This window comes from Cheilinus undulatus, linkage group 2 (genome assembly GCF_018320785.1).
Source record: "Cheilinus undulatus linkage group 2, ASM1832078v1, whole genome shotgun sequence".
NCBI classification, from domain to species: domain Eukaryota; kingdom Metazoa; phylum Chordata; class Actinopteri; order Labriformes; family Labridae; genus Cheilinus; species Cheilinus undulatus.
In genome coordinates, this window is record NC_054866.1 from 17,475,966 (window position 1) to 17,493,627 (window position 17,662).

Sequence of the window (17,662 nt, forward strand, 5' to 3'; positions counted from 1 at the left end):
ATGATGGCTTAATTTTCATTTTGGTGTACATGTTAAGAAGTCAGAGTTTTCAGATAGCCAGTGTGTGCCTGTGAGCATACGTCTTTTGCAGCAGTGGGGAGAACAGTGCTAAATAGAAATTATATTTACCAAAAATATGGCAGATATGTATGTCCACATTGCTGGAATGTGCCACGGCCAAGATAAATAGCATTGTTACACTTCTGGTTTGTGTTTTTCAAAGTGAAAGCCAGGTTAGGCATATTGTGGAGAAGCTCATCTTGTTTGTGCAGAATGCATTTATTATGATTTTTTCCTGGCTCAGTTATACAATGAATCATTTTACGGAGATTTACTGAGGCAAAACTGTAGATAACAGCCAGCATGCAGCACACATGTGCCTGGTATGTAGGGGCACGCCGGAGTTGACCCTGACCACATCCAACATGCGACCATTCTTAAAGTGCTGTTAACGTGTGTCTTAATTTGTGCTGCATCATGGCCTTTTGTCCTACTTTAGTCTTTCTGAAAGTACATATGAAGTGAGATGGTGGGATGGGTATTCGAATTTGATTCAAAGAATTGCCAGTGTCTTTCAAACAGTGACTTGATTCTAACAACAGACTGTTCTGGGAATCAAATACCCTGTGACCACACCTTAAACACAAAACCCTTCTTGGTCACCCCTCCCTGCTTTTTACAACGAACTCCATGAATCGGCACGTTTATCTTTTGGAAGCAGAGATATCTGTGGGTGGAGGTCCTGGAGGAGGAGGAGGAGGAGGGTGTAAGCCGTTAGAAAAAGGCTACTGTTCAGTATCTTAAGTCTACATGACCTCAGTACATCTCCTTACCAAGAAGCAGCAGGCAGGCAGAGGACACAATAGCCTGCATAGTGCACACGCTCAGTACGAACACTCAGAATTATGGAGGAAGGACCTTACAAGTACATCAGGGTGAGACGAGCAGAAAAATAGCTCAGCGTGTTTGTAAAGTAGTTACAGAGGGCAACGTTTCTGTGTTAGGGTGATTTAAGGAAATCTGTGAGAACATAGTAGTTTTTGAAGGAAGTGAAATTAAATGCCTGTTTTGTATGTTCTTTCTACAGGAGGGGAATGGAAAAGTCAGTCGGGTCATTCGCATTGGAACTCGTCAGAGCCAGGTACGGTCCTGCTTTCGTTCAAATCATGAACGTAACTCTATATGTGTTTTCTGTTTTACTTTTGAAAAACTCTGTGTTTCATCTGCATATTTTTTATCTAAATGATTGAATTTAAGTGTCTAATGGCAACAGTGTAGGGTTGTCACAATCAAGGCTGCCCATAAGGGGAGATAAAGAGGAGAGCTTTCTGGGGCTCATGGAGGATAGGAAAATCATGGTATGTTGTAAAGTTAAGCTGTGATAACCATATTTTATGTATGACTTGAATAATAACCACTCTTTTTAAAGCAACAAAAAAGAATTTTATTTATTGATGCTGTAGTACAATATAGTTTTTAAAAGGTTAATCCCTTTTCTTCAAGCAGAAATACTTCTCTGTGCTAATGTTAACAATGTGGACTCATTGACTAAAACCACTTGGAAAGTAATGTCAGCTAATGTCATAGCTAAGCCATGATCCAAGTAAAAGAAACTGAAATAACATTAAGGGTAAGTAAAGAAATTATTGCAAATAAAGAAAAAGACAAAAATTGGCAAAATGATTTAAAAATGGCAAAAAGTGAATTAAGTGGTTAGGGATACAAGATATTGGATTTTTTTTGCTGATATTTAAGGATTAATTTTAGCCAATACCACTATGGATACTGATATTCAAATGTATTTCAGACCTAAAACTTAAGTCTTTTCAACGTACTTTAATGTAAAAGGTTGAACAATGAAACAAACTTGAGTAGTTTTTTTGAAGTTTAAAAATTGAGAATGAACAAAGAAAAACACCTCAACTTGCGTAGGCCTGCTGGTACAGCCTTAAACATTACAAACCTATTTGTACAAATGTCATAAATTTACAGTTGACATATGCTGATACTCACAACCAAAACATCGGTTTTAAATGTTGGCAGAAATTTTGATATCTGCCAATATCAGTATTTGCCTTTATTAGCTAATATCTGCAGATACCAATATCAGGCTTGTGCATCCCTAAAAGATGTTACAGAGAGGCAAAATGGGTTAAAAGAAAGATCAATGGAAAAAACAGCTGCAGATATGGACTATGAAAGGAGAAAATGGGCAGAAAATGGTAAAAAGTGGTTAAAAAGTGGGAAAAATGGGTTTAAAGTGGCAAAATGGGTTGAAAGAAGCAAAAGTGGGATAGTAGTTTCAGAAATTGATTAAGAAAGGCAAACATGGGCAGAAAAAAATGTTAAAAAAAAAACTAAACTAAAAAAGTAGCAAAATGGACGAAATAAGAGATGAAAATGGGTTTAAAAGGCACACATTTTTCAAACAGAAGAACACAATAATAGCTTCTCATACTTTTGGATTAAAGTAACTGATAGCAAGGACGCTAGCAATGCTACTGATCCCACACACATTTCAGGGGTCCAGCCAATCCTGTGGGTGCATCTGGAGATAATACCAGAGTTTTAAACAAAGGCATTATCATAGTCAAAATCAAACAACATCAATGCCTGTTTTTATATGTCAGCATTTAATTTAGAAGTACTAGTCACTCACAATGAGTAATGAGTTCTTTCTAATCATTGGCAAATGCAGGCAGACTCATACAGGAAATTACGTAAATGTGTTTGTGCAATCTAGACAGTCCTCTCTCTTGTTCTTCTGTGCCAGCTTTAGATTTAAATATGTCTGAGGGATTTGTTGTCTTTGGCTTCTGTACTCTTTGGTACTACTAAATGACCTGTTAATGGAAATTTTGACTTCAGTTATCTAGAGCTGCAACAATTAGTTGATTGGATGAAAATAATCACTGAATTGTTTCAGTGATTTTGGCAGTAGTCTCAAATATTATCTTCAGTCAGATTCTTGAAAATAATGTTTTAGTTGCTTTTAATCTTTATGCATAAAGATCTTGGTTTAGGTTGTTGGTTTGTCTAAAGAGTTTAAGCTCAACTTTAAAATCTTTTTAAATATTTAAACACTGTGGCACCTCAATCTGTCGATTTTAGTTAGTGGTTTAAATGTTAGCCACAGCCTCAGTGAAGACTCTCACAATACCACATATACTCATGATGCACTATCAATGCGTCTTTATGTACGTCAGCATTAAATTTAGCAGTCCTGTCCATCTGCTAGTGAATAATTTCTTGTCTTTAATCTGTGACAAATGCAGGCAGACTCCTACAGGAAACCACATGAATGATTTGTAACTTTTTATCTTGTGCATTAAGTCATTTGTTTGTAGCTACTTTTTTCATCACCAGTCCATTAAATTAATCACTGGAAATGTTAAAAATTCTTGTCAGATTTGTAATTGTTGGGGAAGTATCAGAAACCTTGAGCCTCCGTGCTGGTTCAGATACAGCAGAGCGAGACGTCTGCAGCTCCTCTAACAGAGATAACAAAGTTTGACTCTGAGATAACTTTTTAAAAAGATAAGTACAAATCATACACAGCTAGCATTATTCAATCGTTACTGACCTCTGAAAAATGATTGAGATTTAATTACACAGTATTGCACTGTGCCCTAACCTAAAGGAACTCTGGACTGCAACATTTCCTTCTCAAAAGTTTTTAATGGATCTCACAGGACCACCTCCTGTCTTATTACATCCTTTATGGTAGGAAACTTTAGCTGTGGAAACATAAAGATGCACCAACGTTGAAAGCTTGAGTAAAAACACTAACGGACAGCCTCACATGGAGAGGATTCAACATACCCTTGATGACTGAGTTGGAAACCGATGATTTCCTATACGGAAATAGTTAAATGCACCATGCCTCTGTAGTCTATATCAGCCTGAAATAACTCTCAGGGTTTATTGGTGTTTGCTGTGTTTTTATTTATTACCCTGATCTGCTTTTGTGGTTGGATATCTAAAATAAGGCAATATGTTCATTATTCAGAAATCTGTATTACTGCTCTAATGAGGCTTCACAATAAACATATTTGAAACAAAAACATGAGTACAGTCAAGTGAAAGTGAATGTCTTCTGTGTTCTTCTCTTCCAGCTGGCTCGCATCCAGACTGACAGCGTGGCCGACAAGTTAAAAGAACTGTACAGTGACCTCCATCTAGAAATAAGTGAGAATTCCTGCAGCCTTTACTCCCTTTTAGAGTCACATGTACAGGTGTTTTAGCTCCATTAACATTCAATTTGACTTCAGGTGCTGGTTGACCCTTGATCACAGCCTGACCTATTCATTTTTCAGCAAGATAATAAATTCAAATGTAATTTGGATCAAAACCAACTTCAGAGTCACGTTACTCATTTATTTCAAAGGGATACACTTTCAGGATCTACTCTAATCTGCTGTTCACTTGAAAGTTGCAAGTAATTAATATTAAAAATCCCAATGAAATGTGTTGAAGATACTGCAACCCTTAGATTTTAAAGTTTTGATCAGCTGATTGCAACAATGTAAAAATGCACAAAGGAACACAAAGATAACATTTACTTATGCTAAACTTACTTTACTATAAATAAAGCTACAAACTAATAAGTTTCTACCAAAAACCCGCTGGTGAGAAAAAAATAATGTGATTAGAAACATCATGCCCTCATTGTTTATGATGCCCTTGCACCTTCACAGACATTGTTATGGCGTGCGTGTCTTATGGCACAGCCACTAAATGGGCTCCCTCAGAGTTGTCTATCAGACGCAGTCACAGCAACTGAAGCATGGCATGCAGATATTACTGGGCCTTTAAAATAGTTAACCCCTTCAAAAATATGAATAATGGCCTTTCAAAATCTTTAGAGGAAGTCTGTAGTCAAACAAGTTCATTTTGAACCAGTTTGGACCCTGTATTCTTGAGTAATAGTACATTTCTTGTGTAATGGTGAGACATCATGACAAGCTGCCACACCCACACCCTTTAGTTCTATAGAAAAACTGAGGAAACGTCTTTTAGCAAGGTCTTTTCTAGGTCAATAACAAATTTGAAGTGGGTTGGATTCACCCAGTAGGAGGAGGGAATTCAACAAAAAGGACTGGAAATCTTTCATTTTACACATTTTTAAATTTCACTAATGTGAAATGTTGGACTTCCTGTTGGTGTTATAAATTGCTTCCAAGAGGCTTTTTTGTAGGTTCTGGCATAGCACATGTTATGGGCAAATTTCACAACTGTACATGACACGGGCTGTGGGGTCTAATTTTATGAAATTCTGTTGTGCCCACTGACAACTCTGCTCATGTCTTGAGCCCTTAAGGAACTACTTCCTGTTAAATGGCATACAATGCATGATAGGATGGGGGATATACGGATGTTACTTCTAACATACATATCCCGTCATCAACATATCAATGAAGGTAGAGAGGGTGTGTTGAAGAAAATACTAGCTGCAAGTTTGTGTGATCAAGCTGACTGCTGGTGTAAATATCAGTTCAGAATCTTACAAGGTAATAATAGCGATTATGACATGAACTGATTTTCTCCAACACCCTTCATCAGTATCAACAAATACAACTCTTGTGAGTCCATTTGAGTTTGTCCTCTTTCTTTATGCTGTATTGTTTGCAGTTCAGTCTAAAACTTGAGAAGTGATTAGATGTGTAGTGAAATTCCCCCTCCAAATATGTCTGCAAGGATTCATTCTGGCTGACTTAGGCCAAAAACATAAACCCACTTACTTTTGATTTACAAAGTCTCAATCCAAATTCACCCCTTGGCTCAACCTTATGTATTGCTCATTGACATCTTGTGGCATGGTACCCCTATTCTTGTTGAAATGGAGGGGTAGGGTTAAGTGCTAGGGCTGTTTGGCCCTTCGAATGGAGGCAAACCCCAGATGAACTGTTACAGGAAATCTCCCAGAGCCTTTTGAATCAATATATGAAAATTACAGCAACAGTCTAATATCATAGTATGAAGTTGTTTCAATGTGTTATAGACTTTCTGATTTTTACCCCCGTCCCATTTCATAGAGGAAGATTTAATTCTACCCCTTATAACTCAAGGAGTAATGGGGCAAGGGGTAAAACTTAGAGGTGAGACCAAGCCATACAATCAGTGAGTCTTAAGTGAATAATAATGGTGGTTTCCTCCTTCAGATCAGTGTTGTGCAAAAAAAGACATCCAGTGTGCTTGCTGTAGGTTTGTCTTATTAACTGAATATTCACCTGAATATTGTGTTTTCTTCCTTTCAGTCGGCATGACAACGACCGGAGACAAAATCCTGGACACAGCTTTATCAAAGGTGAGACTCATCATTAATCAAAGCCTTCTATAAAAGTATGCAAAAGAAAATCTTCTGTGCTTCATGGATTTGTTTAAATTTCTGATTTAATGTTTGATGAAAATTGGTTGAACAGTTAAAACATAGTTGGTCTTTTGGTTTTTGTTTGCTTTTAGATCGGAGAGAAGAGCTTGTTTACCAAAGAGTTGGAGAATGCTCTGGAGAGGAACGAGTGAGTGTTAACAGAGTCATCTGTGTTTGACAGCACACAGGCTTCACATAACTGAGAATCAGTAAACCACAATCTCAATGCAGAACTCACCCAGGCAACACAAAATAAACGGAGCATGTTTGAAGAGGTGTAAGATGGCATACTCTTTTATCTTTTATTTGTACCCCTTGTTTACCACACAAACACTAATCTTCTAGTCTGCAGGCCATCACATTGTAAAACCAAAATGTGAACAGAGTGGCCTAATGGTATTAAATTGTAGTGTCACAAAATTTAAAGGGATAATGCATATAAATGTATATTTAGGTTTTACAATCCCATTGTTCCCCTAAAATAAGCTTGTAATAACATATTAAACTCATGTGGTGTGCAAGATCACAGAACAATGTTTTTATAAGTCTATCTGCTAAGTTCTTTGTAACTGCACCTGTTATTTAAAGTTTCATTTCTCTCCTGCTGTGGTGAGTTAAGAAGCTACTGACAAAACCACATTCTCAACACTTGAATAAAATAAACACTATGGACTTCTGTGAAGAATTGGTGGAAGTAGCTTGTCTATCGTTGATATAACTTTAGCAGATATTCTGGTATGCCTTTGTGTTTATAGCTGCTTGCCTGACCTCATTTAAAGGCACAGTAGGCCACAGCCTACTTCTTTGAATCATCATGGACTTTAAACTGGCAAGTCATGGATTAAAACGCACCTTTGTTTCAGCAGATATAATACAGATCACTGCAGCATGGGGCTCAAGTCAATTGGAGTCAAACCATTGAGGCACTCAGCTAAAGCCCGACAGAGACGCTTTGCAAAATGAGCATCTTCACTGTATGTTGCTGTTATTACAGACATCAAACTCGGAGAGAACACCTGACTACTGTGCAGCAAGTTAATACTGACACAAGTTTGTGATGTTTGGTTATTTTCCTGACTGCTCTTAAGCGTCTGAGTGAAACATGCCAATGATGGGACTCAGTCTGAGCTGTCGTGTGTCACGTTGTGTTGGGTCATTGTATTGACCCACCACTATGATTGGTAGTTTGAGCTATTGGTGGCGTCAGTCATAGCAAGTGTGCATTTAAATTAGGGATGAAGGTGTTGCAAAAATCTATTTCATGGCAGAAATTAGACTGCTGACAGTAATGTTACTGGTTTTGAAGACTAAAATAGGTATCTAACAGCCTTTGTTTGTCCTTTTAACTCTTTAAAGCACAGTATGTAACTTTTCCACCTATATAGCAGTCACTAAATCCATCTAAATGTATGATGACTTTCAACAGGAGGAATGATGTCCATCCTATTACCACTGAGCGCTCTGATTGCCTGCTTTCAGCACTATGTAGCTTCAGCAAGGAGTCACAGTTCTCTTACGAGGAGTGCTGGACCACACACCAGCCTCCAGCTGAAATAAAGCCAGTTAGCTTAACTTGATGCTGTTTGATACAATGGCTGAGGCTAAGAGATGGAGGCGATTGGGGTGTTACAAAGTTTGTTGTGTAACCTGATAGAGTGTTAAGCATTCGTAAGAACATTGGGACAGAATCCTCCAATTCTATCTCAGCATAAAAATACCACAGCTGTCCAGTAAGTAGATATTGGTGCAGTGTATGTGAGATTAAACATTATGATTATCGCAGTTGACAAATTATATTAATGGAATAACTGTGATTTTAAAAAGCTATTTGACTGCCCTAATAACAATGTATATGACTGAACTCTTCTTCAAACTGGCATTCAATTAACCTTGCAAAGAAGATTGATACGCTCGTTTCCATGTTTCTCACTGGCAAATTCATCTTGCAAGCTCCCGTCTGAACCATTTGAGCCCGGTTAGAAAGTGACAAGACCAATCAGCGTCGAGGGGCAGTACTTTTTGGCACGGCAGAGGGTGCTAAAGCACTAGTTTTATCAGAACTTAACGACATTTCTTCATTAAAAGAAGAACAGCAGTGAGTTGTTTTCTTTTCAAAAATGACAAAAGTCATGTACTGACATGTCTACGGTCGCCACGGTTCACGTTATGCAGTTGTCAATGGAGAGTAGCTTTCTATAGTGGCAAGCCTCGGTAGTGGCTACATCACGTGTTTTGTCACTCTGATTGGCCCGTATAGATGTGACAGACAGAATGTTCATCCAATCACCCTCCAAGTTTTTTTTTTTCAAAGGCTCTGCCCTTTTCTAAACGCTGTGTATGAGAGGTTTTCCATATGGATGTGTTAAACAAATCCATCTGGCATGTCAGGTTAGAATTCAATCTGTCCTCTGAAGTTTCTATTGTTGAACTTGAAGAACACTTGGGCTTTCCCAGCATGCACAGAGAAACTGTCTGACTGTGCGTCAGATGTTGCAGCTGTTTGACTTCTGAAACTGCCTTGAAGGCATCAGACTGAATGGCTGCATTATGTTACAGTGAGAGACATGAACGTAGCATGTAAATGTGACTGTGTTCTTGTGTGTCCTTCAGGGTTGACCTGGTTGTCCACTCACTCAAAGACCTTCCCACCACTCTGCCTCCAGGGTTCACCATCGGGGCCGTGTTGAAGTGAGTCTCACACATGTTCACTGTGTCTTCATATTTCCGTTTAACATGTTAACCTGCTGTAAAAGAGCAAAAAGCAATATGTGACACTCAGAAAAAACCTTTAGAAATCCAGCTCTTTGATTTTTTTGTTACCAAAGATGCCTTCTTTATGCTTCAAAATATGCAATCATTTTTTTTTCTTTAAAACAGGGAATAATAAAAAGCCTGGTTCAAATGATAAACGTCATATAAACAAAATACTTACCTAGACATGGGGGTTGAGGAAAAATAAACAAAGGAGGATGGTCAAACAAACAAGCAAATAAACAGTGCAAATAAAACAAGGCAAAACCAAAACCACTGGTCTCTCATTTTAAGTATTGTCAATTAGAAAAATAAATTAAATAACTTAGTACTAAATTGGACTCTTAATCACAGTAACTGGTAGCCATGTGAACACGACTAATCAGGCTTGTCCAGCAGAGAATGTGTCACTATCTCATATGTTGCTAGTTGAACCATAGTTTGAGTTCATTCTTCATAAGAAAATGGCTGTTTTCTCTCTCAGTGGCTCAGTTAATATTTGTTTAGATGTGGTTACATACAAGTTACAAGATAAAAACAGCAGTGTCAGAAAAAAATCTCATTCTTGGATCGAAATGTCAACAGTGCAAGCCTTTAAACCTACTGACCTTCCTTACTGACTACATCTCCATTGGGTTTAGCTCCAAACAATCACAGCAAAATGCTTCTTCAAGCAAAAACTGTGGTACTCTAACACCCTGTTCTGTTATGCTGTATTACTGAATCAGCACAACATCTGCAGGCTTTAAGTACATATCCCTCCTGAGTGGGAAAAACCTAAAATTCCCATCCAACAGGAGTAAAACTGAACCAGAAATGAGAACCTCAAAGTCCTTACATTTCATATAAGTTAATTCTGACCAGTGATTGCTTTTTTTTCTTCCTGATGTAGATTCTTTTGATGTCTTGACTTGGCCGAATCTAAGAAAAAGTGGGATAGAAATAATGAAGGCTAAAAATCTTTGAAAGCAAACATGGTAGCTTATATTTTGGAAGCTTGATTTTGTAATTAACTTGAAACCAGTTGATTTCTTAAGGGGCTAGTAAGATTGCATGCTCTTCTGTTGTCTTAAGAGTTTGGTGTGAAAGCTCAGGGTATTTCTTAGTAGCTGTAAACACTCAGTGTTTTTTGCTGCTTTTAGGAGAGAAAACCCCCATGATGCAGTGGTTCTTCACCCGAAACATAAAGGGAAAACTCTGGAGACTCTGCCAGACAACAGGTACAGTTAAACCATCCTTTCAGCCGGTTGTGTTTGTCGTTCTCTCTAGTCATTAGTGCAGTTTTCTTGACTTTCTTCATCATGTTTGTGTAGTGTGATTGGCACCAGCTCACTGCGCCGTGCCGCTCAGCTGAAGAAGAGATTCCCTCACCTGGAATTCAAAGATATTGTATCCTTTAAAAAGTGTCAGTGAAAACATGATACAAGCAGCAAATGGGAGGATTATTATGATTTAAATGCATAACAAAACTAGTTGTAGGTTTACGAAGCTTCCAGGGTAGGGTGTTAGCTTGTCAGAATGAGTTTTTGTCCCTCCCTTGTTTTCCTGAGCTTCTGCTTTTAGCGTGGGAATCTGAACACACGTCTGAAGAAACTGGATGAGAAGGACGACTTTGCTGCCATCATCCTGGCTGCTGCCGGCCTTCGGAGGATGGGCTGGGAGAACCGGATCAGCCAGGTAAAAACGGTTTTGATTATTTGAAGGTGTCCTTGAGAAGTGTGCATGTAACATGTCTCATCTGTCTGATCTTTTTCTCTGCTAGATCCTGGCACCTGAAGACTGTATGTACGCTGTTGGACAGGTATGACTGGGGGGCTGCAATGCATGACTGGTATATAGTAAAGTACATGCAAGTTTGTTTTTTTTTTTGACCTTGTTGAATTTTTGATTCTGATTGGCTGCAGGGTGTCAAATATTCCCTGACTTTTGAAGTAGTTTTGGTGAAACGGTGTTTAATGTTCAAAATCAGTATGCTGGCAGCAGATCGGCCCACATCCTAAGTGAGTTAGCATCATCAGTGAGGATGTAGTCAGTGCATCACAACTAGCTAACATATTATGAGTAATTTTTACATTTCTTTGTGCTAGATCTGCACAATTAGTTGGATTTTAATTGCAATCCAGATTTCCACCTTCCCATGATAAACTTACCCACATTTGTTGGTGATTATTGACTTTTAAAGGCATGCTCCACCTGTAGAAAACTCCATATGGCTCCCATTTATTTATCTATGTGTGTGTGTATATATATATATTATTATTATTATTATTATTATTATTATTATTATTATTATTTTAATTTAATGTAATCATCATTGAGTGACTGTCTTCCAAAAGCGATCATATTGAGCTAAAATATTAAGCACTGTTTTATAAAATGCATTCTTAGATGAGGATTCATACTTAACACTAGGTTTTATTCTTTGATATTCACTTCTTACTTAGTGTACTTGTCAGTGCATACATTGTGCAGCCTAACAGTGGAGCAGTGGATGCCCCAGTCCAGACCCGGGCACAGGTTTCTAGCAGGATTTACATTTTTTCAAAATAAAAAATAAGAAATATGAAAAAAATTGTCTCTTAGATTGCAAAATAACCGTGATTTATAATCATGATCTTAGTGTTGATCAACATAATCATGGTTACCCTTTTTTTGGCAAAATCATGTAACCCTGCTTTAAACCTATCCAGAGAAGTCAACGACTGGGATACAACTAAAGAACAAAATAAACAAAAGAGAGATGGAAAAACCTTGTTTTGTACAACACTGAAGGCCTTTCTCACAAAATGATTGCATGGTTTTATTCCTGCTGAACTGATGCAAATGTCTTAAAAAAGACTAATTCACAAAACACATGCAAGAAAAGCATTTCCAAGATATTTGAGAATGTGTGTGAATGTGTGAAGAATCTATCTAACAAACATAAACCCACATTTCACCACCTTTATCCTCCGTAGTTTGCACCCAAAGCCACATAACTAAAAACTCAAAAATAGTGTCTAATAATGTGACTAGCTACCAGTGGTTTGTATCTATAGCTTATACCTTTTGAGGACTTGTTTTTCCTTTAATGGGCCATGGTACTGTTAGTGAGCAGGGCTGCTGACACGTGACTACTCATCAATTCAACATATATGATGGTGTTTCTCATTAACATGTGCTGATAGTATACTGAATGTATGATGATATAATTTCAAGTGATTATTAACAGGAATGTAATCATTTGTCCAGCATTATCACCTACTCATCGATCTTATAGGTTAAAAGTGTGTATGTGGTCTTATCCCTCATATGTGTTATTTTAGGGGGCTCTTGCAGTGGAAGTCCGGGCTCGAGATGAAGACATCCTGGAGATGGTGTCAGTCCTCCATGACCCTGACACTGTGCTGCGCTGTATCGCTGAGAGATCCTTCCTCAGACGCCTGGTACAGACACAAACTCTCACGTAAAAATACATAATTGAACATGGTATGAATATTGCAGTGGGTCTAAATTAAAACTGTGGTTCGTAGGAGGGAGGATGCAGTGTTCCAGTGGCTGTACACACTGAAGTGAAGGATTCCCAGGTGAGACTGCTCCACAAATACCAGATTACACAAAATCACCCCCCCCCCAACAAGTATTAACCTTGAATTTGACAATAAAAACACAGGAAACTCTCATTTGTCAGTTCTCACTTATCCAGGTCATGCTTATGCAAATCTTTGTCAAGAGGCCAACTGGACTTGACCAAGCCTCAATCAAGTTCAGTTGCCCTCTTGGTGAAGATCTAGAAACTGTCATGTGTACTCACGTAAATGCCTGAATGTCAGATTACAGCCACATGTATTACCTCTTACCAAAACCTGAAAACAGCCATTGAAAGCTGAGAAACATTTCCACTAGTGTTAATTTACATCACATTACAGTGTTGCAGAAGCATAGGAGAGCACAGTATAACAGGAGCTCCAAATACATACACAGAGTAAAAAGAAGGAAGAAATATAGGAGGACTTAATTGAAAGATTTGACCATTTAGACCTTTTACACATAACATCCCAGAGTCCATCGCACCTGTTACCACCTTACCTGGATGGCAAAAGTAACATGCTATTGACCTGATGCCAGGCCTAAATAAATGCTCTTGTCTACAAATTCCCCGCAGTAATCGGTGTAGTGCACATTTGGTACAAGGAAGCTTAGATAGCTTGAAATTTCAGCATTAGATACGTAATGCAGCATATTCTATAGCAGAATCTCATTTGAAACTGATGCACCAAATGGGCTCCTGCTATCAAACATTAGCCATATTTCTGCTCATTCTTTTTCCTCCTGAGCTCAAACAGTTTGTTACTCTCCTCCAGCTCTACCTCACAGGGGCTGTCTACAGTCTGGACGGTTCAGACAGTCTGAAGGAAACCATGCAAACGAGCATCACTACTGCTGAGAAGGTAACAGCCATGTGTAGAGACTGGATTTAACATGCAGTAGGTGTTAACTTTTTGACCTATATGTAAATTGATAATGTGTGTGACAGGGCCTGGACAGGGTGGATGAAAGGCTCCAGCGAGTGGGGGTCACAGCCAACAAGATCTCGGGTGATGCACAGGACCGGGCCGAGCGGCTGGGGGCCGACCTAGCTGACTTACTGCTGAGCAAAGGAGCCAAAGAGATCCTGACGGTGGCCAGGCAGCTCAACGACGCCAGATAATCCTGCATGGGATGAAGGGGCGGGTCTATGACAGCCTCATGCTGAATAGAGTGGTGCAGTAATGAGTCCTCAAACCCGGAAATGTGTTAGCATTTTAGCCTGTCTGCTTACATTGTCTCAAAGTCTATGAGATTTATAAATGTGGTTGGTAAGTTGCCTGACATAAGGTCTATGGTGAACACAAGCTTAAGAGATTTTAACTTTATTGTCTACAACAGAAAATAAATTCTGACGTGCCCTACTTATGAAGCTTTTCTAGTCTTACAAAAGGCAGTTTCTTACAAGTAGCAAACTGGGACTACAGAGTTGGTCTAGGACGTTAAACTTCATCACACTGAGCATGTCAAGTCTGTACTTTGACTAAAACTTTGCAACTTTGTTGGTCACACTAAAAAAGAAAGTCTTTCATGGAAGTGGTGGGAGTGCCAAATAAAAATGGATGCTAAGTGGTGGTAACACTGCAGTCAGTTGACGTATTGTTGTACTGGTCCCAATATAGTTCCTGTATAGCCTATTATTAGCTTTTTACTTTTTCTGGTTGTGTTTATGCTTCACAAGTTAGAATGAAGTGTTCATTTGCGAGTATTTTCTGGATAAACTAAATCTTTAAGTGCCAGAAACTGTTATTTCACCTCAGACCTTATTTTGTTCAAAAATTCAAAAACCCATGGATAAAAATCCCACAGGCTTTTGGTCAGTGAAACATGTGTTTTGCTAACTTCCGGGTTTGCCTACAAAAATCTGTCATACTTGCAGCACTGTATAAACTCATCAGTTTATTTCATATGTTACATGTTCAATGTTTAAAGAGATAGAGAGGGGCGACTCTCTGATGTGTGAGCTCTGGCAGATAAATGTTTTAGGGTTTTAATCATTATTTTGACCAAAGTTGTGCTCACTGCTTCTAAAACGACTGAGTTTTTAGCACTTTTGGTCTGTGTTCCAGTCTGATTCTATGTACAGAACCTCAGAAACCTCCTGAGCCATGCAGCCTTACTGGGTTTATTAAAGACAAAGCACCAAACTGCCTTCAATCATTGTCATAGCTGTTCAAGAAAGATCTGTCTGATATCTTCATGATTAAACCTCTTTGATTTTTTAATAAAACCCTCCTCAGGGATTTTTGTTTAAACTCTGCATGTGTAAATGCATAGCACTCCTTAGTCACTCATATTTCTCCTGGTATCATGGCAGTGACTCTGGGAAGTTAAATCCAGTTGGAAGTTGGATTTTGGAGCTGTCAATGAATGTGAGTGGTGCAGGGCAGATACATAATACAACCACATACACACACATGTTTGTTAAGGTACAAGTGAAGTGCAAAGATAAAATTTGAAATAAACTTTTCATCCACTGTAAAGTTGCGTTATCTTGAATGCCCACCAGAGGGCAGCAGCCAATACTTTATGAATCATTGGTGTCAGAGTATGAAATGGAAATGATCACTGCATATTTCTTCAAACCATGACAATGACCAACATCTGTACAGCCACGCTGATTTCGCTGATTCTGCATTTAAATGAACAGAAATGACTGATGTAATAACAAGCAAAAGCATAATTCTGATGACATAAATTTTACAACTATGAATGCTGTGGTCCTGTTTTTGTGTCAGTCTTTTTACTGTAATGAAATATGGATCTCCTCATTCTATTCGTTTTATTTATTTGACACTAGACCTTTACTTACAAAAATGAGGTCTCTTTATTTTTTTTTTTTTTTTTTGCTTATTATGGGACACAGAGGTTCATAGATTGTTTAAAATAAGTTAGCACAGCCAGACACAGGCCATCACCATCTTTTTTCGTTTCTGTTCTTTATGACTTAGGGGACTGGAATTAGACTGGACAATGACAATAATACTACAATTGCAGGCAAAGGTACCTTTGGGATGAACTGTAACTGAGATTGTGAGCCAGACATCATAAAGGCTCCACAGAATGAATGGACACAAATTTTCACAGAAACACTCCAAAATCATGGCGAAAGCCTCGCAAGAAGAGTGGAAGCTGTTATATCTGGGACCAACTCCATTTTTAAGTACAGGTATTTGAATACAATATTATTCGTGGTCAGGTGGCTGGATACTTTTGTTCATTTAGTGTAGCAGCCTTCACCACCAGTGTATGAGTGTGGATAAGTGTGGTCTACAGAGTTAAAAGCTCATTTAGTTTTCAGACTACTAGAAAAGTGCTATACAAGCTCATATCCATTTAAGTGCTTTGGAGTTCCCTGAAAATTTAATGGACTCCATTTAGTCTCTGAGTTCACTCCCAAATACTGGAAAGCAAGGCTTGGAGCCATTGACTACTTTTGAGCTTGTTTCATTTTGCCCATAAAAATAAAAGATTTATGACAGAGAGTTCGTCTTACATCAAAAACTTCTGTGGAGCAGTAGGAAAGACGGTAATGAAATAATTGTAAATGGCAGTTTATGACTAAAATATTACCATAAAAGAGAATGTTTAAAAAGATATGAAGCATTTTAAGGTGAGTTATTACAGAATAAACTATTTGAATCAAGTTCTTTAAATCACAAAGTAATACTTGACTTGACTTCAACTTTTTGATCCATTTAAAGGAGATTTCTCTGGCTTTGTTAGAGAAAATGTATTTAAAAGATACAGATCAAACTTTCCCCCAGGGCACAGTCTCTGAAATGCTTTTCTCGTATGGAATAACTGAAAATATCTGTGAAAAAAACCTTCTGATTTTCCTTTTAATGCTGTAAGTTTGACTGACAAATCAAAGTAGTTTAAAATCTCTGAACTGACTGATCAGCAGTATCAAATGTCTTTGGAAGGTCTAGAATTATACCAATTGACATTCCCATAAATTCCATGAAAATGATGGAACATGACCCCAAATATCCAACGAAATTCCCAGAAATTTCCATGAAAATTATTAATAATATCAAAGGACAACCCCTCTCCAAATCCCCCAAAACACCAAAATTTTGATAAATAACCAAATACCCAAAAATTACAAATAAATTTCCCATGGTCCCATGAAATGCCTGTAAATTTCCAAACAAATTCTCTGCAAGCACCCAAAAAAATTATCTGAAATTTTCCTGAAATATACTGAAAATGATCCAAAATAAAAAATAATTTTACAAATCTCCAAAATTAATATGAAATCACATTAAAGTTTTAAAAAATCCCCCAAATATCTGAACAAATTCCATGGAAACTATTCAATATTTCAAAGCAAATTCCCCCTAAAACTTCCAGTGAATTCCCACAAATATCAAAACAAATTCCCTAGAATTTCAAGGAAAATAGCTGAAAATTTTAAAACCAATTCCCCCTCAAAATAAAAAAATCAAATAATTTCCATAATTTCAACATAAATGCCCTAAAATTTTAAAGCAAATCCCCCCAAAATTCAATTAGAATGCCCAAAAATTACAATTAAATATATCTCCCAAATACCCATGAAAGTACCTGAAATTTTCCAAACAAATTTCCCCAAATCATTAAAACAAATTTTCTAAAAAGAAAAGTACCCATGTCCCAAACTTCCAATTAAATACCAAAATACACAAATATATCCCCAAATTGTAAAAAAAAAAAAAAAAATCTCAAAATGAGATTCCTACCATTTTCAATACAAACAGTATCCACAAAATTTAAGGCAAATTACTTAAACTTCAAGCGGTTTTCTGGACAAACATCTCAACAATTCTAGTGTCAGAAATAATGGCTATGTTGTAGGATTGTCCCTACACATGCAGGGTCTAAGGAGGTGATAGGTTCTAATACTTTTTATAGGCTGCATTCAATGAGCAGATGGTATTTAATTCGCTGTTTCCTCCAGTGGGCGGAGTAGCAGAGCTCTGTTCAGCAGCA

At 37.8% G+C, this 17,662-nt stretch overlaps 1 protein-coding gene across 1 annotated transcript; it reads left to right on the forward strand.

Moving 5' to 3' along the window:
- The first annotated feature begins 810 nt into the window (after positions 1–810).
- LOC121515296 (porphobilinogen deaminase-like) lies at positions 811–15,401 on the forward strand. The gene is given in 15 exon segments (XM_041795992.1): positions 811–897; positions 900–935; positions 1,088–1,141; positions 4,116–4,188; positions 6,258–6,307; positions 6,463–6,518; positions 8,981–9,058; positions 10,264–10,341; positions 10,435–10,510; positions 10,685–10,798; positions 10,884–10,922; positions 12,427–12,546; positions 12,634–12,687; positions 13,465–13,551; positions 13,638–15,401. Coding segments are annotated over 15 exon segments (1,176 nt in total). The 3' UTR covers positions 13,812–15,401.
- Positions 15,402–17,662: the final 2,261 nt, after the last annotated feature.